At 33.8% G+C, this 24,397-nt stretch overlaps 1 protein-coding gene across 2 annotated transcripts in view; it reads right to left on the bottom strand.

The window, feature by feature from the left end:
* LOC149779686 (fibroblast growth factor receptor-like 1) overlaps positions 1–24,397 on the bottom strand; it is a 197,535-nt gene that overhangs the window by 103,013 nt on the left and 70,125 nt on the right. For both annotated transcript variants that reach the window (XM_089940531.1, XM_089940532.1), the window contains exons 8-9: positions 8,277–8,464; positions 2,516–2,666 (exon numbers count right to left, since the gene is read on the bottom strand). In XM_089940531.1, the coding sequence (XP_089796657.1) occupies positions 2,516–2,666; positions 8,277–8,464 (339 nt within the window). The remainder of the gene's footprint in view (positions 1–2,515; positions 2,667–8,276; positions 8,465–24,397) is intronic.

Below are 24,397 nucleotides of genomic sequence, written 5' to 3'. Positions count from 1 at the left end.
ATTCAATAATTGACGTCATCTTCCGAACGTGGGCTGAAGCATAAATTAACACGTAAGTAAAAAGCCAAAGAAATTTAATTTATACAGCCAGAATAGAAATGGCGTTAACAATCAAAGGCTGGTGAATTTAAAATATCAAAGGGAGGCAATTCCGTCATCTTTCACGATGTTCACACAATACCAGACTGGTACCGTATTGTACGTCAGCATCTGACCCACCTCTAAATTAAGGCTAATTTACCAGTTTGCGTAGCGATATTATGGCCGAGTCAGGGATTAATAGTTTACACAATTTTAATATTAGATATATTCAGGCTAAAACAACAAGACGCATGCGCATTAAATAGTACAGTAAAACATTATTGAGGCTTGTAACTCCACATAACTGGATTGGTTTGGAAAATTATACGGTTTGTCGAGAATGTCAAGGTTTTAAAATTTATATCCATAGACATGTTCAGATTATAAAATTGTAGGTTGCAGTATACATATTCGTTGCAGTTTGTACTATATGTGATATTGTATGAAAGCGGTTATTTCAAAATCTGAACTCTCCATTACGTACAAAATGGTGCAAGGGATCAGCCTTCCACTTTTAATTATTATCGTCTCTAGGTCCTAAAATATGTAACAGAAAGAATGTGAAACCACCAGTTAAGTAAAATCAGCAAGCAATTTATTTTTATACAATACAAAGTGAAAATTGAAGAGATACAGTATTGCAAATTAGATTCAAATAAATCAATAATGTGCTATCATAGGTCTAAAAATTCTTATGTTAGGTGTTTAGGCTCGAATAAACAGCAACACAAGAAAGAGTTAAAGCAACAAGCTTTGAAACATTTAACAAATAGTTTATTTCCCTGGAAAAATACTGTAAAAATGAAGAATTGTTTTAAAAAAAATAAGAACTTACGGTTTTTAAGAATCAAACCCAAAAATAATCCAAGAATGATACACGAATTAAATTTTAGAACTTTAATAATGAAATGTTCTCATGAATCTAAGTTCGAGTCCCGACGAAGAACCTAAGATGGAAGGCAATGACGTATGTTGTATACTGTACTGTGCTGTCGTCTACAGTTCCTTGTAGAAACACAAGAAATAACACTCCGGTGTTGGCAATCCGAATAAAATTGTTAAGAAATTTATTTGTTCAAGAATTCTGTATGAGCACACAAAATATTTCCAGAGAAACGAATTAATCTTTTAGAATCCAAATAATTCGAATAAACATTAAAATGTAATTCCCAAAATGACACAACAAAAGAAACACCTTTACGTCCCAGTGTTTAGAAGCCCGAATTGAGAGATCTCTCTCTAAGCATCACTATTAAAACTAATTAATGCGCAATTTCAGAAATGCCTGAATTGCGAAATAGAGGGTCACGTGATCATATTTATCTATAAAAAATCACGTAGCCCCAGTATGACCTTGATAAAACCATTCATTTTACTCTATGAATAAAATTTTTTAAAGTTGTTTACGTCACTAAAATCTATTTATAAGCATAGGGTCACGTATCCAATACAGCCCCGATTTCACGATTATCATTCACACATTAAAAATAAACAAAACGAAGGAGTTGTTTACTTGACCCCCAATCAAGGCTAAGAACTAAATCAAAATTAGAAACAGTGTTCTAATATTAGGTATTGATGGAAATATTCAGGTCAAACTGAATTTTCTGGAAAATATCAAATTCCGAATAAACAAACTTACATTGCATTGACATGTAATGAAATTAAAAATAAAATAATTTTAAAACTTTCAAACAATTAAGTCAAATATAAATTAAATTAAATATACGTAACAAAATATATAATATTCCAAATTAATTCCAATAGTATTGAATGTTCCGATATAACACAATGATGCAATTCAGAATTCTTCTGAATGAGTTCACAATAATCCAACGTAATGTATTAATCCAAAAGTCAATAAGCACTTAAGTAATTCGAAAGAATATTTTATATAAATAAGTTATCGCGAATTATATCTGACTTCAACAAAACAACTGTAAACGCTGATCAAAAATGGATTCCCAGAGACTGATCTAAAATACGAATGTATTATTTGTTTATCAAGTGACTATTTATATGCATTTACACTTTACCTATTTTTAGAACAGAAACTGAAGCATTTAAACGGAACCTTTCAGTCTAATTGTGCATAAGAATAAACTTGAACTCATTTGTTATGTAAACCGTATGTTTACAAGTGGCCATTATCAGGAGTACAACATACAATCATGGACAAAAGTTAAGCACAAAATAAAATTTAAACATACATAACAATGGGAACATCAACAACGATGTATTAACACCAGTCGTTACATATGTTCACATCAGAGATTCAAGTATATTGCTTCAGCAATGTAAAAAAATTTGAGTTCGTGCTTTTAAGGTTTTACGTGGAATTAGGTATGAGTATTAAATCGATGGCTTGAAAGCAGAAGCAAACAAGTTTAACATAAATGTAACATATTTACACAAACTTAATATATCTACTTACTCGTGTCTACCCTGATAACAGTAAGCCAAGCACTGACATAGTTGATTCCAATAGTGTTGGCAACGAGGCACGTATACCATCCGGCATCTTCCTGTGTTACATTACGAACCACTAATATCTGAGGATCTATTTGTTTCAGTACTCCAGATTGCTAGAAAAAAACATATAAAATCCAGATTGCTAGAAATGAGATATAAAATCAATATTGCAAGAAACAACATATAGTGTTATAATTTTGTCCATGACCTTTCTATTTCTATTCGCTCATATCACCAAAGGATTCACTCGTGTATCTCTCTACTCTCGCATCGTATGTACAAAGTGATTTAGTTAATGTCAGAGACTTAATTTTTTCTTGCAGTCTTGTCACAGAATAAGGCAAGAAATAACTTGGTTTCGCCTTGGAACGATTTGATCATTTTAGTCTTACATGCGTACAAAGTTACCTATGGTGGATAGTTGTTTTTCTAGGTAAGCAACTGAACTAGCATGTATCTCGTCGTAGATCACTTGCGGCGAGAGTCACTAAGAGCACGGTATTTTACCCAGACTAATACTCACTCTCCTGTGGATTTAAGGCAAGTTCCGTTTCTAACTGACACACTAGTCATTGGATCTTGTCAAGGAGTGAACGTTCTCCATTTGTGTTCTCCAGCCATAGGGGTAAGTGTTATATTTGTATTTTTATTATATGTGAAGCGTATTCAGGTTTTAATGCCGTATCGTGAAATGATGCCTTTACTACTACGCATGACCACTTCGGTGGCCTAGTGGTTAGAGCGTCCGCCTTGGATGCGGGAGGTCGTGGGTTCGAGCCCGGCTGAGTCATACTAAAGACTTACAAAAACGGTACTAACAGCTTCCTCGCTTGGTGCTCAGAATTACGAGGTTAGTGTTAGGACTGGTCGGCCTGGTGTCAGGATAATGTGACTGGGTGGGACATCATGCGACATGTCCGCGGCATGATTCCCCAGTGCTAGACATCACTATAAACTGCCACACTGCAGATATCGTAGCGCTATGACTGAAAAATTGGTAAAGCTACGTTAAAAATCCAAATCACACACACACACACACACACACACACTACTACGGAGATTTGAAACGCTGTGAACTTTAGAATTACAGGTTACTATTAGAGTTTACTTTAGTAGCATGTATCTATAAATTTTAATTCCGAACCTATTACGATGACCAGTTTGGTTTTATTGTAGCTGTTTAGAGCTGTCTGAATTTGTTTAGGGCTGTCTGTAGCTGTTTAGGGCTGTCTGTAGCTGTCTGTACGTATGTCTATACGTATGTATGTGCGCATGGTGGATCCATGAAGGGTGGGCGTGACCAATACAAGGGTGTCAACCCAGTTCAGGAGAACTGTCTGCTGTCTGCACCTATGTGTGTGCGGGTATATCGGCCCGTCTGTGTGTCTACAGAAGATGATGTAACCATTAAGGTCATACAAAGACGAAACCGCTAGTTTGTAAACTTGTGCGCATGGTGGATCCATGAAGGGTGTGTACGGCCATTACAAGTGAGGGCCAACCCAAGAATTCCGGAGAGCTGTGTGGTTTGTCAGTGCACACATTTGCAAGTTTTACAAATATTTATGAACCATACGGCTGTACAAATGACTGAGTCGTGTTTGTTTCAATTTATTGTTGTTTCGATTGAGTACAATGAGTCATTTCGGTTACATGAGATTATGTGAATCTCACTTTCATTACATAAGATTATTTGAATCTTAGCCATACATCAGAATACATGAATCATTTTTAGTTTACCAATTTGTGAATGTTTGGATAGAGTATTTGAATGAGATGTACGTTTGTTAATTCATTATATATATATATATATATATATATATATATATATATATATATATATATATATATATATATATATATATATATATATATATATATATATATATATATATATATATATATATATATATATATATAATAATGAGGAGTTTGTATCGCGCCTAATCTTTAAGAGCTCTAAGCGCTTTACAACATTAGACGACACATATAAGATAAAAAACATATAATGATATGATTACAAAAACAAACACCATGAAATTAGAAAACATAAAAAAAAAATAATGAGAATATTTAAGTTTGTTCTTGCAGTCGAAATAAGTGTTTTGAGAGCACTCTTGAATGGGATCACTGTGTATTTGTGTCTGAGTTCAGTGTGCAATTAATTTCTTGGTGCTGGGCACTGGTATGCAAAAGAACGCTGTCCATATAACTTTGTTTTCATAGTGGGAATAATGAGTATACGATTGTCAGAAGAGGAGCGTAAGTATCTTGCTGGTGTGTACACATGGGTGAGGTCGGATAGGTATGTTGGACTAGAGTCCGACAGTGAAATGTAGCACAGAGAACAAATTTTGTGTTTGATTCTGGATCGAATGGATAGCCAGTGTAGGGTACAGAGCAGCGGGGAGGTGTGCTCTGATCGTGGTACTCTAAGTATGACCCGAGCAGCTGTGTTTTGAACTTTCTGAAGTTTCTGGAGCAGATATTGAGATGAACCAGAGAGAGAGTGGGGGTACAATAGTCCTGTCTTGAAAGTGCTAATGAACACACAAGTGTTTTAGTGGCATCAACTGAAAGATATTTGCGAATGGAGCTGATGAGTCTCAGCTCAAGATTTGCAGCATTGCAGATGTTCATGAGATGTTGGTGCAATGTGAGAGTACTGTCCAGAGTAACACCTAGGTTGCGTACTGATTGTGTGAATTTAATATTGGTGTTGCTGTCACAGAATTAGGCAAAAAAAACAAACTTGGTTTTGCCTTAGAACTATTTGACTATTTTTTGTTGTACATGCGTACAACGTTATCTAGGGTGAATAAGTGTTTTTCCAGGGAAGCGACTGTACTAGCATGTACCTCGCCGGAAATTAATTGCGACGAGGGACATTAAAAGCATGATATGCACGGATATTTTACCCTGACTATTACTCATTTTGCAATGGATTTAAGGAAGATCAATTTCTAATTGACACACTGGTCGTTTTGGATCTCGTCAAGGAGTGTAGGCTCTCCATTGTGTTCTCCAGCCATAGGGGTACGTGTTAAATTTATATTTCATTTGATATGCGATGCTTATTCAGTTTGTAATGTCATGTCGTGTAATGATGCATTTATTACAACGCAGATTTGAAACGTTGTGAACTTTGCTATTAGAGTTTAATGTATTAGCATATATCTAGAGATTTTTAGAACCCATTATTATGACCAGTTTGTTTTTATTGTATCTGACTAGAGCTGACTAGAACTGTCTAGAGCTGTCTGAAGCTGTTTAGAGCTGTCTTGAGTTTCCAGAGTATTTAGGGCTGCGCGCTGTCGATACAAATATATGTATGTATGTCTGTACATGCGGTGGAACCACCGACGTAGACGTAGCTATTTCAAGGGTGCTGTATGCTGTCTGTACGTATGACTGTATATGTGGTATATCCGTGAAGGGTGCGAGCGGCCGATAAAAGTGTAGGCCAATCCAAGGACTCGGTGCGGCTCATCAGTTTATGAATCGTACGACTGTACAAGGGTCAAGAAGCATGTTTGTTCCAATTGTCGTTTCAATTGGGTACATTTTCATGTTCATGAGATTGTTTTGAATCTTAGTTGTATTCCATGAGATTATGTGAATCTCACTTACAGTGCATAACAATATTTGAAACACATTTGAATACCTTAAGATTATTTAAATCTTAATTGTAGTCCATACGTGAGATTATGTGAATCTGTCTTACAGTGCATAATATTATTTGAAACGTATATGCAGTCTATGAGGTTTCTTGAATCTGTATTTCATATTGAATTCATATTTTTGGTTTATTTTCAATGTGTGAATGTTTGTGTAGAGTGATTGGATCAATCGTATGTTGAGAGCGTGAGAGAATCATTGTATTTATACACCATATATTTTTCTTTATTAATTCATTTCATAAATTTCCATCTTTCACACACTGTTTGTGTTATTCATTTAATCCAAAATCTACTCGGTTTCTATTCTGCAACAGTTGCTGATATTTATTGTTTGAGGTAAAGGATGTGACTGAGAAAGTCTTTGTGTTGTAATCAGAATGGCCTCATTTTTAGCATCATTCGTCTGCAGCTTGTCACATGTCATCCATGATTTCACATCAGAAATGCACCTATCTACACCTTGTATGGTAGCATCAACTTCAGTTGGGTGGCTAGATTTGTATATTTGGATGTCATCAGCGTACAATTGGTGAGACACTGGATGATGATCTATGACACTTGAGAGCGACTGAGTGTATAGAATGAAGAGAACAGGTCCAAGAACAGACCCCTGTGGAACACCACAACATAGATCAACTGGGCTGGAGTGTATTCCATTTGCAGATACAATTTGTGTCCTGTTGACCAAGTAGGACTTGAACCACAGTAAGGCTGTATCATGAATGCCATACTGGAGACGCTGAAGTAATATATCATGGTCTATTGTGTCAAATGCTGCAGACGAATCAAGGAGGGTGAGGACTGTAATCTTTCCGCTATCCAAAGCAGAGAGAATGTCATTAACTACTTTTAGAAGAGTAGTTTCAGTACTGTGGCAAGGGCGATATGCAGACTGTACATTGCTAAAAAGACTGTTTGAATTCAGATGAGATATACATATATTGAGGGCAAAAACAATGATTTTACAAATTATGTGGCTTGCTTGCTAAAAAAAGTTTAGAAAAAGTTATGGGGACGGAGGCTGTGACTTAGAAATAAAAATTTCAAAACGCCTAGAATGACAATACCCGTTGTGGTTGTAGTAGTTTTGTGGGATTGGGATTGGGGACCATTAGCGGCGGATTGGAGTAAAGTTAAATTCTTAGTTATTCACTTAAATGATTTGAAACTTTTACACAGGAGGTGAGTACCTCTGAAGCATAGAATGACAACCCTAAGAGATTTATTTTACCAGCTGACATTAGTAACTCATCAGCTTGACAAGGTTACACTGCTGCTGTTCTAAATTGATTTAAAGTCAATAAATTTATCAATATTTTCCGAATTTTTGTTTCCGAAAACGCATTTAACATCTTTTGAGCATCTTTAACGAATCCGTTTGATGCATTCAAACAAAACAGTGATTTACGTTTTTCTGTAATATTTTTTGTTTGCCATTAAGCCATTAAATCTATTTTAGAGTTCTCCATAATTCCTTCAAAATATTATGAATGTCAATCTGTAATTTTTTTGTTATTATGAATATACACCACAACACTTCTTGTATATAAAATATTTTTTCTGCCATAAAAATTTTCCTGTACGAAAAATATTCTCTTCCATATTGCATAGTGCTCTCGCTGCAGTAAAAACAAAATCAGTAAAATTAAATTCTCAGCTATCGACTTTAATGATTTGAAACTTTGCCACTGAGGCTGAGTGCCTCAAAAATATAGAAAGGAAATTCTAAGAGATTTATTTACCAGTTGAAATCGATATCATTCATGGAGAATCTTTCCAAGGAACTGGCTCATATTTATTTTCAGTTCACTTAAATCCTACAGGTAAATTTTGCCCATTTTTATGCAAATGAATGAAAAAAGTCTTAAAGTTTGCCTCGAAACCGTTTTCTTTGGTTGAGACGAATTTTGAATACCAATTAATAAAATCATTCAATACGTAAAATAAAAGGTTGTACAACTTGCTAGAATTGACAACAGAATTGTAATTAGGATTTACCTTATTACGCTTGCTCACGTATAAAATAAAGGTCGAGGCCGATACCTGTAGAACCCTGACATAAGGCTCCCCATCCTCATTAGTGTAGGAACCATTGACCATATAATGTCGAAGCCACTGCAGCTGGGGTTCTGTATCACTGATTATGACCTTGCATTCAAACGTGGCGTTCATGCCCTCAGTTACAGTCTGATTCATTGGACCTTCTATCATCGGAGCTAGAGGCATCCTTTCTGGAAAATTACATACATAAAGGATGTAAATTTTGCTCTAATTCAATATCCAAGATAAAAGTTACAAATTGATTCTTTCGAAAGGGTACGGTTTACTAATAGACCGAAATAAACAATTTGTTCAAGAGGTTAACTTTGAGAAGAAAAAAAATCCAGCTGATACTCGTAGACAGGAATGGTTGTTTTCATGTTTACATCTGCTGAGTGGAGAGAGAAGAGGAAGGGAAACAGGAATGGATATTTTCATGTTTACATCTGTGGAGTGGAGAGAGGAGGAGAAAGGAGACAGACAGAGCATTACGAGTTATTTAACACCGTTGAATAACTTTATTATCATGTGCAACAGTGTACACGTTGATTTCATCGTCTTAAACATAAAATATAAATATATTTACATGGTTTTCGTTTAAACTTTATTAGAAATTTTTGTTTGTGCTTCTACAACCAAGATCCTTTCATGACGCGTTTTCTACCAATAAGCTTCTTTTGAATCACGTGTCTTTAGATATGATGCAATTTACGAAGCGGAGAGAAATCCCAAGCATGCCATCAAATGTGTGTTTCGCGGGGGGAGGGGGGTTGTGCTGAGAAAAAAAACTGGGAATATGTGGATCTCCGAAAAAAATCGATAATAGTTCATACACATGATATCAAATGATTGGCCATTATGCTTTTACTGTTGTTCAATCTGTCTATACAGCACAAAGTGCGAGCCAATAAATGTATTATTACGATTGATTGTTCGTCCATCAAGTCGATGAAGACCACTTTAGTCATCCAGTGTTAGGACTCTTTGGTTTTCAAGTAAGTAATAGAAAAGTGCGAAAACCAACAAGTATTGTAATATTTAACAAGTAATTTATTTCCTCAGAATACAAAGTGAAACTTTAAAAAGAACTTGCATTATTGCGAATTAAATCCCAAATAGTCCAAAAAATTCTATCACCAGCCCTATTGAACAAGGTCCTAATTAAATTACAGTGGCGTTCGAAATAATATCCAGCACTGAAAGTGTTGTTTGTCTTTAGTAGCCTGTTGCGTGGAGATGTGCCAACAGTCTTTTGGTTAATGACAATAATATAATCCAAGATGTCCTTATCTGAATTCATTATAATTCCAAGCTAATATCTCTGACCAAGAATAATATCAATCACTTTGTAATTCCAGAGAAGAATATTTGAATAAATAAGTCCACCGAAACGAAAATACTGAACACAACAATAAAAATGGTTCTGGATCAAGATCTTACATCAATAATGAGTAATTTCTAGATAAGCAAGATTATAAAGACTCTACTTGACCTAGGTCACAATTAGCATTTTTTGAAAATACTATGACTTGCAATTTTCCTTTCCAAAACATTACAAAGTGTCTACAAGATACAATCTGTTACTAAAATTATAATAAGGATGTGGTGAACAACAGGTAGGCTATGTAGTTTTGGGGAATATCAATGTCATAGACCCAGACCCAAATAAATATATTTACTTCTATTGATAATGATCCTAATATTTAACCCATACACATATAAAAATATTAGCTATGCATCATTTGTCTAGCAAAATAAAGTTACTGGTCAGGTAGACAATAAGATTGATTTTGGACAAAAGTCAATAACAAAACACATTTATATGTATTATATAAGCATGGAGAAATACTTACAAATACAAATCAAATATACATAACAGTACGAAAGATTATTTCCTAGACTTATCTAAACTCTTTAATTGAATGATTATACTCGGTTTGTACTGTAGACATTACGCCATGTCCTTTAAGCAAATTGCTTTTGTAATTCTAAAAAATCCTGTTTAAGGTACAATAATATTTACTGTTCTCAGATTTTATTTTAATCACGATATGGCTTTAAACAAGTGGGACCTGTTTCACCAATAATGTTAGCATTTGTCTGTACAAACGATATTATAACTAATATACATTATAAGTAATACATAAATTATATTTCCAATAAAGCTAATTGTATAGCTGATACAGTCGTTCTTTACATACCACGCTGAATAATTTGAAATGATATTGTCATTCTTGTAACCTTAACGTTAACGTTCATTAAATACCTAGCTGAATAATTTGAAATAATATTGTTATTCTTGTAACCTTAAAGTTAACTTTCATTATATACCACGCTGAATAATTTGAAATGATATTGTTATTCTTGTAAACTTAACGTTAACGTTCATTACATACCACGCTGAATAATTTGAAAGTTAACGTTTAGTACATACCACGCTGAATAATTTGAAATGATATTGTTATTCTTGTAACTTTAAAGTTAAATGCTGAATAATTTGAAATGATATAGTTATTCTTGTAACCTTAACGTTAACGTTCATTACGTACCACGCTGAATAATTTGAAATGATATTGTCATTCTTGTAACCTTAAAGTTAACGTTCATTACATACCACGCTGAATGATTTGAAATCATATTGTCATTCTTGTAACCTTAAAGTTAACGTTTAGTACATACCACGCCGAATAATTTGAAATGATATTGTTATTCTTGTAACTTTAAAGTTAAATGCTGAATAATTTGAAATGATATTGTTATTTTTGTAACCTTAACGTTAACGTTCATTACATACCTAGCTGAATAATTTGAAATGATATTGTTATTCTTGTAACCTTAAAGTTAACGTTCATTACATACCACGCTGAATAATTTGAAATGATATTATCATTCTTGTAACCTTAACGTTAACGTTCATTACATACCACGCTGAATAATTTGAAATGATATTGTCATTCTTGTAACCTTAACGTTAGCGTTCATTACATACCACGCTGAATAATTTGAAATGATATTGTCATTCTTGTAACCTTAACGTTAACGTTCATTACATACCACGCTGAATAATTTGAAATGATATTGTCATTCTTGTAACCTTAACGTTAACGTTCATTACATACCACGCTGAATAATTTGAAATGACATTGCCATTCTTGTAACCTTAACGTTAACGTTCATTACATACCTAGCTGAATAATTTGAAATGATATTGTCATTCTTGTAACCTTAACGTTAACGTTCATTACATACCACGCTGAATAATTTGAAATGATATTGTCATTCTTGTAACCTTAACGTTAACGTTCATTACATACCACGCTGAATAATTTGAAATGATATTGTTATTCTTGTAACCTTAAAGTTAACGTTCATTACATACCACGCTGAATAATTTGAAATGACATTGTCATTCTTGTAACCTTAACGTTAACGTTCATTACATACCACGCTGAATAATTTGAAATGATATTGTCATTCTTGTAACCTTAACGTTAGCGTTCATTACATACCACGCTGAATAATTTGAAATGATATTGTTATTCTTGTAACCTTAAAGTTAACGTTCATTACATACCACGCTGAATAATTTGAAATGATATTGTCATTCTTGTAACCTTAACGTTAACGTTCATTACATACCACGCTGAATAATTTGAAATGACATTGTCATTCTTGTAACCTTAAAGTTAACGTTCATTACATACCACGCTGAATAATTTGAAATGATATTGTCATTCTTGTAACATTAACGTTAACGTTCATTACGTACCACGCTGAATAATTTGAAATGATATTGTCATTCTTGTAACCTTAACGTTAACGTTCATTACGTACCACGCTGAATAATTTGAAATGATATTGTTATTCTTGTAACCTTAAAGTTAACGTTCATTACATACCACGCTGAATAATTTGAAATGATATTGTCATTCTTGTAACCTTAACGTTAACGTTCATTACATACCACGCTGAATAATTTGAAATGACATTGTCATTCTTGTAACCTTAACGTTAACGTTCATTACATACCTAGCTGAATAATTTGAAATGATATTGTCATTCTTGTAACATTAAAGTTAACGCAAGTAAGCAAACCATCATAGCCTTTGAAAGAGGCAACAACAACAACTAATAAAGCCCAAAATATGACACTGATAAATTGCTAGAAAATATAGATTCATTTAAATACATATATTTGCATTTATTGAAAGAGGGCTATTGAAGACGTAGAGATGTTATTAACAATTTCGAGAGCAGCAACTTTTATATTGAGAAATATTTGTAATTTCAAGTTAAATATCTCTTCGAATATGCAACATGTTCCTGTGTATATAAGAATCAATTTGATATTGTGATATCAATCAGTGAAATCCACGAAGAATTTGTATCTTCTGTTAGGTTATCAAACATGTGACAGTATTATTAATATAGCCATTTGTTGAATATAATCATCACACATGTTACAGTATTATCAATATAGTCATGTGTTGAATGTAGTCATCGCACATGTTACAGTATTATTAATATATATAGTCATGCGTTAAATGTAGTCATCAAACATGTTACAGTATTATTAATATAGTCATGTGTTGAATGTAGTCATCACACATGTTACAGTATTATTAATATAGTCATGCGTTGAAAGCAGTCATCATATATGTTACAGTATTATTAATATAGTCATGTGTTGAATTTAGTCATCACACATGTTACAGTATTATTAATATAGTCATGTGTTGAATGTAGTCATCAAACATGTTACAGTATTATTAATATAATCATGTGTTGAATGTAGTCATCATACATGTTACAGTATTATTAATATAGTCATGTGTTGAATGTAGTCATCAAACATGTTACAGTATTATCAATATAGTCATGTGTTGAATGTAGTCATCAAACGTGTTACAGTATTATACAGTATTATTAATATAGTCATGTGTTGAATGTAGTCATCAAACATGTTACAGTATTATTAATATAGTCATGTGTTGAATGTAGTCATCAAATATGTTACATTATTATCAATATAGTCATGTGTTGAATGTAGTCATCAAACGTGTTACAGTATTATACAGTATTATTAATATAGTCATGTGTAGAATGTAGTCATCAAACATGTTACAGTATTATTAATATAGTCATGTGTTGAATGTAGTCATCACACATGTTACAGTATTATTAATGTGGTCATGTGTTGAATGTAGTTATCAAACATGTTACAGTATTATTAATATAGTCATGTGTTGAATGTAGTCATCAAACATGTTACAGTATTATTAATATAATCATGTTTTGAATGTAGTCATCACACATGTTACAGTATTATTAATATAGTCATGTGTTGAATGTAGTCATCAAACATGTTACAGCATTATTAATATAATCATGTGTTGAATGTAGTCATCATACATGTTACAGTATTATTAATATAGTCATGTGTTGAATGTAGTCATCAAACATGTTACAGTATTATCAATATAGTCATGTGTTGAATGTAGTCATCAAACGTGTTACAGTATTATACAGTATTATTAATATAGTCATGTGTTGAATGTAGTCATCAAACATGTTACAGTATTATTAATATAGTCATGTGTTGAATGTAGTCATCACACATGTTACAGTATTATTAATGTAGTCATGTGTTGAATGTAGTTATCAAACATGTTACAGTATTATTAATATAGTCATGTGTTGAATGTAGTCATCACACATGTTACAGTATTATTAATGTAGTCATGTGTTGAATTTAGTCATCAAACATTTTACAGTATTATTAATATAATCATGTGTTGAATGTAGTCATCACACATGTTACAGTATTATTAATATAGTCATGTGTTGAATGTCGTCATCACACATGTTACAGTATTATTAATATAGTCATGTGTTGAATGTAGTCATCACACTTGTTACAGTATTATTAATATAGTCATGTGTTGAATGTAGTCATCACACATGTTACAGTATTATTAATATAGTCATGTGTTGAATGTAGTCATCATACATGTTACAGTATTGTCAATATAGTCATGTGTTGAATGTAATCATCAAACATGTTACAGTATTATTAATATAGTCATGTGTTGAATGTAGTCATCAAACATGTTACAGTATTGTTAATATAGTCATGTGTTGAATGTAGTCATCACACATGTTACAGTATTATCAGTATAGTCATGTGTTGAATGTAGTCATCAAACATGTTACAGAAATATTAATATAGTCATGTGTTAAATGTATGCATCAGATATGTTACAGTATTATTAATATATATATACTCATGCGTTAAATGTAGTCATCAAACATGTTACAGTATTATTAATATAGTCTTGTATTAAAGGTAGTCATCAAACATTTTATAGTATTATTAATATAGTCATGTGTTAAATGTATGCATCAGATATGTTACAGTATTATTAATATAGTCATGTGTTGAATGTAGTCATCAAACATGTTATAGTATTATTGGCACAGTCGTGTGTTAAGTGTGAGCATCCAAGTATAGTCAAATGTTACGTGAGGTCATCAAACCAGTTACAGTGTTGTTTGTTGAATTCATAATATTTATGACTTCAACGTACTCATGCATGAGCTAGATTTGGATTAGTATCGCATAACTTGAAAATAGAAATGTCTGGTTATGTAAGAATCAAGTAATAAGTGCCCATGTACAGTAGCGTATTGATTGGGGGCGGGCTGGGCGGTTGCCCCGGGCGTCAGAGGTCTTGGGGAGCCAAAACATCATCTTCACCCCGGGCGCCATTTACTTATATGCACTTCCCTTGACAAAAGGAACACAAGTGTATGGTTTTCTGTCATACTTCAAAAGCATTTGACTGTGTGTAGCACAAAGGAATAATACATTTTAGGCCACGGTATCGATTTCTTTTTTGTTGACTGGATCACAGACTATTTAACTACCTGGGCTTAAAATGTCATTGTTATAAAGTCGAATCTACCACTGTGTACTTTACTGCGTGAGTCCCACAAGGGTCTGTATTACGCCTGTTTTTATTTCTTCTCTACATTAGTGACATAACTGATGACCTTTTAAGCACTACAACACTCTTTGCACGCAACAGTTCATTATCACATGCGTCTAAAAATACGCTTGAAATATAATATATTTTAAAGGCCGAATTATATACCATTTATATTTTGTCAAGAATGACTGGTGGACTTCAATCCTACCAGGACCGATCAATAGTTCAATGATACCAGAATGAAGCACTGATAGTTTCGCGTAAAAGAGTACTAGCCATGCCTAAATTAAAATTTAAAAATGAGATAGTAGCATTTGTTGATAAATGATAAATACGCTGGAGTTACTTTTAATTCATATACAAAACGAACACTTAACACATTAGGAACGAAAAATTCTGGACTATTACATCTTTGAATCACTAGGGGCATACACCAAGAGATATAACAAGACAAAGTTGTGCAAAAATAATAGACCAGCGAGTTCTTGTGTCTATCATAATAGCGAACCAGTATGCTTTGACCTAATTCTAAGTTGTGAACAAAGGACGGAAACAAAGTGTGGTGAGAGATCGACGCAATCTACAGAATTTGGTAAAGAAATTATATCCAGTAGAGTGATGCAAAGAAGTTCTGAAGGAAAGACGTTAAGATAATTGTATGTCGGAATAATGGACAAGAAGTATAATAATAATAATAATAATAATAATAATAATAATAAAGACAACACAATCATAAAAAATGTAATTACTTATTAGCACAAAATTTGTGTCTGGTGCAAAAGTCATCATGGACTGTAACTTTTTACAGGATCGCAACGGGAAGGTTAGATTTTTTTAAGTTAGGCCAAACTCTCCATGAGTTTTCAATTTGTGGTATCCAGTATCGTTCCTTACGTGTGCGTTCTATGTCTGTCTACTCTAGGTTAGATTCAATCGGTAACATATCAAAGGACACGACTGAATATCCATTTAGGTTGTAATGTTTGGCGACTTTCGCGTTGATTTTGCTGCGATTATTGATTTGGGATTATTCCTTCGCTTCCAATCAATGATTTCGCCAACACATTCGCCAGCACAGATTTTACGTATCAAAAGATATATTGTATTGTAATAAATCTAAGGTTTATGCCATTTGTATTTACGTCTCCGTTTTTATAGATTTGTTAGATTTTTGTGATTACTTCTTTGATTATGGGAAGTTGGTGTTGGGGAAATATTCCTCAGCTCGAGTAATTAGCCAGTATCTATAGGCAAACGTCAAAGTGTTGACGAGATTCATAATGGCATGGTTTGTTTTCGTAGTGAGTCCATGTATGAACTGCATAAGTGGGCTTGGAAGTTCCTATTAAAATCTAATTTTGCTGATTTATTGTGTATCTCCATAGGGAATGATATTTTCCACAATGGAATAATTGAGAAGGCATTCTTCCATTATCTGGAGACGCCTTTTGCCGTTGCTTTGATGGTAAATTGGTGTAGATTTACAAGTGAAATGAGGTTTAAAATCATGATTTGAATGACCCAGGGATAGAGGAGGAAAATATTTCCCTTTATTTGGTGCTTCAGTTATATTTTTATTTTCACGGCGCAAAGTACTGACGCTACGTAACGCAAATCTTAAAAATAGAACTATCAGTTGTGAGGTTGTCATGCAATTGTGAAGTTGTAATGCAAATGTGAAGTTGTGATATTTGTGGTCATTCAGTGATAAGAGGAATTTATTGATAGTCTTGGCAATTTTAGAGCTTCCAGTAGACATTAGGTGTTGTCGAGAAGTCCTTGGAAATAAGGAGAAAACAATTCTAGCAGAATTCACACGAGTGTTAGATTTGCTCGGTAAAGAGATCCCTTTCGCTTATTACAGTATTATTTGCTCGACATCCTAACTTCTGACTGATGGTGTAGTTAACTTATGTTGTCGAACTTTTGAAAGATTTGGTCTCCGGCATGTGTCTGCAGATTAGGTAACGCTTGTCTTTGCGATGATATGTACCTGAATATGTGGTCTTATATGACGTCAATCTGACAAATACCAGATGGTTCTTGAGATTTTTAGGTCTACAGTACATAACCATAGGAACGTCTTGAAATATACACTTGAGACGTTCAGACGATTCAGTATGGTGTCAATACTTGCATATGATGTTTTGATGGATTGGGGGCATCGAGGTGGAAAGTTAGCACGAAGGGGACACGCTTATTGGTTTTCTTGTTTTTATATTTTAGGAGGTTTCCTCTGTCGATGAGGTTTTGTTAGTAGCCTCCATAACGTTGATCCTTTCTGTATCCTCACCTTCGAAGGTGCCCCCTATGGTCTACGAGTCACACATGCATTAACAGAGACAGAGAGAGATAGAGAGAGAGACAGAGAGAGAGACAGAGAGAGAGAGAGAGACAGACAGAGACAGAGGGAGAGACAGAGACAGAGAGAGAGACAGACATACAGACAGTGGGATTTGGACTTTTAACGTAGCTTTAAAAAATGTTCAGACATGTCACAACGATGTCTGCACTGTGGCAGTTTGTAGTGATGTCTAGCTCTGGGGGATCATGCCGCAGCATGATGTCCCACCCAGTCATATTATCCTGACACCATCAGTTCCATTTAACAGATAGGCACTGTGAATTCAGAGATACATGTAATCTTAACTTATACTGGTTTAACTTGACCATGTCCCACAACATGTACTAACAATTTAACACAAGCGTGGCAAAACTCACTTTTACTTAAATTAATTTTCCCACTTGCATCACTGAGTCGATCAAAGAATCTCCGAATGTTTTCCAGGTGATCATTACAGGTATCGTTGTCTATAACTACACCATCACTGAACGCATCTTAGCCATTTATACCAGATTTTATCATTTTCATTAAACGCTGGAATGTTGAGGGAGAATTCTTCATACCGAATGGCATTACTTTATATTGATAAAGTTATCTGAAGACGCAAATGCCAAAATTTCTTCGGCCTTTCCGTGAGTAGAATTTGCCAGAATCTTTTCAAAAGATCAAGCTTGGTGACATATTTTACATTTCCAGTTGTGTCAATGAAGTTATCGACTCTTTGTGCTGGAAATACGTCTGTCCTGGTGACACTGTTCACGTTTCTATAGTCGGTGCACATACCTGTTTCGTCATACAAATACATGGCAGCCTCCAATTATTTTTACTTGGTTGAATAAAATCATTCTCCATCAAACATTCTCCAGCAAATATTGAATTTAAATTTTAAAACATTCATGTTAAATAAAAATCATTCTGTAGAGATGCTGTTTCAAAGGTGCAGAATCTACAATCTCATTATCATTATAAATTGAATAGTTCCTGTTGGAACGTTTGGAGACAAGTACTCATATTCACATAACAGCTGTTAAAATTCGCACGTCTCTTGTGGCTGTAGATGTGAAAGTTTCTGGTCCAAATTGTTTGATATTTTTCGAATTCCGAAAACTGGCCAAACCAAAGTCACTACAGTCCGAGTGCACTCCATCATTTAAATCATCACTCTGTTGGACAAGTACAACGAAGCTGATTGAATTAACATGATTAACAAGGCTATCTCTGTCTACGTATTCATTTAACATATATATGTGGCAAAGATTTTTCTTTTTCCGCCTACCAGGAGTGTTGTTTTAAGTCTTTTACATTCTTTTTAACTATGTTGGGATCATAATATATAGCATAAAGAGGAGTTTGTGGTATGGGCAAGATAGCCAGAACTTTATCACCATGCTCAAAATTCCTTTCTTTTGTATTTATGCCATACCTTAACTAAGTTGATTGAGTAGATTGAATATTAGTTCTTGCTACTTCACATGCCTTTGAAACCTTATATTTGAAACAGAACCAGTCTAGAAGATTAATCCCTGATTCTGAGGTTGAAAGAAGTTTCTCTTTTTTAACAATTTCAATGATCCACGGACAGTATGTCCAAAACAGTTCAAAAAGGATTAAGACCTAATGATTCTTGAACTAATTCTCTAACAGCAAACAATAGCAAATGAGCACCTTCATCCTAATCTTATCAAAGCAATCTAAGCGAATTATATTCTTAAAAATCCTATGAAATCTTTCCAACGCCGCTTGACTTCCAGGGGTTAAAGGCAGAAGATATAAAATTAAATGTATCTTGCCTGATTAATGCATTAATTGTTGGAATATTCCATATATGATATTTGAACCTTGATCAGACTGAGCAGATTTGGGAAGGCCAAAAGTGTAAAAAGAACTTTATAATTTTACTTTAGTTTTAATCTTAATACTCCTGAAAGTAATTGCCTCTGGAAATCTTGTGGACGTACAAAAAATAGTCAACAATTATTGGTTGCCGACTTGGTCTTAGGTAAGGGACAGACACAATCTACCAGTATTCTGATACATGGTTCGTCAAATGCAGGAATAGGTTGCAGATGAGCCTTAGGTATCTTTTGCTAAACAAGTGATTATCTTTTCTCACCCTGATTAGAATTAAGAGGATGAGTAGCAAAAAGAGGATCACTGTGATCAATTCACTTCGAATAAAGAATGCGAGAAGCAAAATGACTTTATCAAAAGACTGACTAATAAATATGTTAGTTAAAGGAATAATTTCCTGATCAACATCATTCTCAAGAGAAGAGCTCCTTTTACCATAGTCCTAGTAACTACACAAGTATGGTATAAATCAGGGATTTCTTTTTCAATAAAATCATCCTTTTTTATTCAAACAAGGGTTGTCAGTTACAACTGGATTAACCACAGCCTTATCACCGGCTAGGTCATTGCCTAGTAATAATGAATACACTCAATGGGCACGGAAGGCACTGTTCCCCCAGTCACAGGTCCTGAGACTAAGTCTGATAATAAATGTACACAATGGTGAGGAACATTAATAAAGCCGCACTATACTCCCTGAATAAAAGCGCTTTCACTAGAAGAAGACATCTCACATAAAGGTGATAAAAAGAGAGTCTGAGAAGCTCATGTGTCCCTTGAGATTTTAATAAGGATAGGCTTGGCAGAATCCTTGGAACAGTTCTATCATTCTTCTGATGCTTACTTTTTTAAATGTATTTTATTTTATTGTTTATTTTCTTGCGATAAGTGCAAATAGGAAGAGATAAGGATTTCTGATCATCATTATCAGAAGTTTGATTCCTAAAAGTTGTGCCAGATTGACAACTTGGAAGTACTCGTAGTTGACTGAAATGTTTGTTTTTGACCAAACACCTGGTGATATGAAAACGTATTAGCAAATGAAATTGTGAGTCAACAAATAGTCGTCCGCTATGGAGGCAGCATCTCCCAAATTTTGTACCGTTTTGCTCATTAAGATAATTCTTTACATCAATATGGATGCATTTCTTGAACTCTTCAAATAATATGAGTTATCTAAGGTTATCGTACTCTTTATCAATCTTCTTCGTTGACAACCAGGAATCAAATAGTTGTAATTTAACCCCTGAAAATTCGACATGGGTTTGCCCAGTTTGTTTTTCTACCATTCTCAAACCTACGTCAATATGCCTCAGGTACCAATTCATAACCCTTGAAGATACATTACTCAACCACATCATAATTAGCACTTCGTTCTACTTGTAGTGAAGTATAGACTTCACGAACTTTGCCAATAAGTACACTATGTAATAACAAAGTCTAGTGTTCTCTTGGCCTTCGTAAATTTTTAGGTATTTTCTCAAAATATTGAAAATTTTGATATATCTCTTTTTCTTTAGAATTGGTACTAACCTAATATGTTTGGTGACATCAAAACTTGAACTTGGTGAGGAATGCTTTCTGCTTACTAGTTCTAATTCTTTTAATTTAAATTGCATTTTCGTTTCTTCTTTTTCTCTTTACATTTGCATGTTTCTGCGTTCCAATCTTTTCCTACTCAATTTATGTCACAATATATCCCACGTGACATATTTCTCAATATCTCACGTCGCAACAGAACCCTTTTGACTCACCCATCCTGTGGAAAATTACCCCAAACCAGTAAACAATATTGTTATTAGGATTGATTTTAAAATTTATCAAGACCTATTTATAGCTTATATGCAATCTACAGTCATGCACCAAATATGAAAGACACAATGATGAAATTCATAGTAGGCTATCCTGATGCTTTGCATGTACCCATGATGAAATTCATATTAGACTATCCTGATGCTTTGTATGTACGCATGATGAAATTCATAGTAGACTATCCTGATGCTACATATGTATGCACGATGAAATTCATATTAGACTATCTTGATGCTTTGTATGTACGCACGATGAAATTCATATCAGACTATCCTGATGCTACATATGTATGCACGATGAAATTCATATTAGACTATCTTGATGCTTTGTATGTACGCACGATGAAATTCATATCAGACTATCCTGATGCTACATATGTATGCACGATGAAATTCATATTAGACTATCCTGATGCTTTGTATGTACGCACGATGAAATTAATAGTAGACTATCCTGATGCTTTGTATGTACGCATGATGAAATTCATATTAGACTATCCACCTGTATATTAATTCTATTGTATTGAAATAACATTGTCATGGTTGTTCACTGAAGATTTTTCCCGCTAATAATTACTATTCATATCATAAATTACCATTTGGATAGATTGTTTAGAAAGGTTATTAAGTTTCCACTTTGTGAATGTTCTTGTTTACTATTCAAACACACTCAACTATAAATTAATGAATCTTGAATGGGGAGGAACTTATTATAAAATCATGCTGGTATTTTTAATTCACCCATGAGAGGTAAGAAAGTTACAATCATCCCAATAAATATTTAAATTATCCTCATGTGTGCTAAAATGCGTGACTCATTGACCTACTTTTAAAATTATAACCGCACTCCATTTTAATATACTTCATTTCACCCCGAGAATTACCGGTATATCCCTGATGTAGCACTACAACAGCATTTGCTAATAACGAACTGTTTATGGTACACTTTAAATGGCGACAAAAGCAAACATATATCTTCTTTCATACAATACAATATCTTCTTCTATGCAGTACGATACATCCATCTGACCATAACTTACTATTGTGCCTATTTTAGAACATTCGTTACGGGTATATAATTCCCTTCAGTTGCCATGTTGGACATCCTGACTTCAGGTAAAAGTGAAAACTACGACAAAACTATCCAATATCGCTACGTGAATACCGGAAACATTTATTGTAACATTCCAGAGCCTAACATCTGCCAAAATAAATAGCAATGTCGATCCCCCCCATATATATATATATATATATATATATATATATATATATATATATATATATATATATATATATATATATATATATATACCACAAACATTAAAGATCACTTGGCATTTAAAGCGTTGGTACAGAAATATGTATAGTATATACGCTGTATCAATGATATACCGCGAGATATATAAATGTTTCATTAAGAGGAAACAAGGCTTGCCGAGTTTCCTTTTAATGAAACATTATAAGAGTGGTATATCATTGATACAGCGTACAGATTCTATAAGAGTGGTATATCATTGATACAGCGTACAGATTCTATAAGAATGGTATATCATTGATACAGCGTACAGATTCTGTAAGAGTGGTATATCATTGATACAGCGTACAGATTCTGTAAGAGTGGTATATCATTGATACAGCGTACAGATTCTATAAGAGTGGTATATCATTGATACATCGTATATACTATACATATATTTTATTTATATCACATACAGATACACATATTTGCTGGAGTTATGCTCCGGGCAACTGTGTATTGACCGAGTGAATGAACTCCTCACATCCCTGCGAGTGTGTCCGCTACAAAATGTAGTTCTACGACTTTTCTTATTGTTCACAATCACGTATGCAAATTGATAAGTTGATTGTTTTCTTATTGAGTTTCTATTTTTATTCACATTTATTAAATCAATATAAGACACTCATGATTTAAACATTAAATATGGTTTTTATGAAGAAAATAGTGCACGACAAACACGGTCAGCTGCTTGTACAATTAACCTGAACTGTCAGGCATTTATGTACTGGCGTATGGCTATTAGCGTGGAATGGAAACCAAGCGAAATGACGAACAAACAAGAGGTAATTAAAATACTTTAATATATTGACAGTTCATCTAAGTCATTATGCTGCTTTAGTTAACATTTCTAAAGACTATACAATTCTCCCTCTGTCTCTGACTCTCTCTGTCTCTCTCTCTTTCTCTGTGTCTCTGCCCACCCACCCCCCCGGGACGGTTTGACTAAACTTTACCATCATTTATAGGTCCAGAGACATCGTTGTATGACACAAGCGAAAATCCGTAACGCTCGTATTTTCATGGATTTTCGCCCGTATCTAGCTACGATAATCCAGAGAGAGAGAGAGAGAGAGAGAGAGAGAGGGTGGGAGGAGCGACCATTCGGACATTTTTATATTTAATCATTAATAATCGTTTTTTTAGGACATTATAATAGGTTTAATAAGCAACAACAGCAAAGCATTAAATACACTACAGTATGTTTGCCTCGTAACCAACAAATTTAACATATAGGCCTAGTGCCGACTGGCTATTGCAGCTATGTATCATTGATATTTGAACACTGTAGATAGATCCCAAGGAAAACTTAAACATACCGTTACGACGAACCAGACTGCTGAAGGTTAGTTGGTAAAAGTTCAATTTTAACGTTTTCGTCCAGCGCAACATGTTTTTCTCACTCCAGAATTTATCATTTTTTGTCCTTACGCACGAGAGGGGAAAGGGGAATGGAAAAAGAATGGATTCCGATGAAATTGTGTACCATTTTAATTTCATTTAGAAAACATGGATTATTATCGTTATATTTATATGTCGTTTATGATTAATGAATGAGTAGAAATTCATTATTGATCTATAGGCCTGCAGTTGAAAGAATGTTTATATATTCTTATTATTGCGCCATGGACGGATCACAATTCGATATACCAATAGTATTGTATATCAATTTGCCTAATACCAACATTTTAAATGCCATGTTATTTGTAACGTATGTGGTATACATACATACATACATACATACATACATACATACATACATACATACATACACACACACACACATACATACATTCATACATACATACACACATACATATACACACACAGAC

This window comes from Sinohyriopsis cumingii, chromosome 17, assembly GCF_028554795.1.
Source record: "Sinohyriopsis cumingii isolate HCF-2022 chromosome 17, ASM2855479v2, whole genome shotgun sequence".
NCBI classification, from domain to species: Eukaryota; Metazoa; Mollusca; class Bivalvia; order Unionida; family Unionidae; genus Sinohyriopsis; species Sinohyriopsis cumingii.
This window is presented reverse-complemented; position numbering and strand designations above follow the sequence as displayed.